General features: G+C 50.6%; 1 protein-coding gene across 1 annotated transcript in view; it reads left to right on the forward strand.

The window, feature by feature from the left end:
• Nucleotides 1-474, forward strand: part of LOC119591851 (glutamate [NMDA] receptor subunit 1-like) — a 21,804-nt gene that overhangs the window by 6,876 nt on the left and 14,454 nt on the right. The window contains exons 7-8 of the mRNA XM_037940595.1: nt 96-99; nt 275-391. Coding sequence (XP_037796523.1) covers nt 96-99; nt 275-391 — 121 coding nt within the window. The remainder of the gene's footprint in view (nt 1-95; nt 100-274; nt 392-474) is intronic.

Consider the following 474-nt stretch of genomic DNA (forward strand, 5'->3'; position numbering starts at 1 on the left):
GTAACTGGAATGGGTGTGTCGGCGGGTGAAATACGTGTGGATATGTGAGTGCGATAACTATGTTACTATATAAGAATATGCTGTTATATAGATAGATTTGTGATAGGTAGTTCGATGTATATTAACATGCAGTGTGTCCTTCTGTATTTTAGTTTACTTGAACAACGAACATCCATACGTATAGTATGACTGTGTGTGAGAAAATAAGCAAATGAAAACAAGTAAAAACATATCCAGACGGAGCGTCGAGCTAAGACCCGTCCGTCCCCCGCAGATACGTGCTGGCGAAGGCGCTGAAGAAGCTGCGGGAGGAGGAGAACGCGACGGAGCCTCCGCCGCAGAACTGCGACAACACGGGCGCCTCGTGGGAGACGGGGAAGAAGTTGTTTCAGTGCGTCCCTCGCTCTTTCGTCCGGGGCGCTGGGGTCCCTCCTGGGGGATTGCGGGGGCTGACTTCTTGCTTTGGGGCCTGAC

The sequence above is a fragment of the Penaeus monodon genome, chromosome 29 (genome assembly GCF_015228065.2).
Source record: "Penaeus monodon isolate SGIC_2016 chromosome 29, NSTDA_Pmon_1, whole genome shotgun sequence".
NCBI classification, from domain to species: domain Eukaryota; kingdom Metazoa; phylum Arthropoda; class Malacostraca; order Decapoda; family Penaeidae; genus Penaeus; species Penaeus monodon.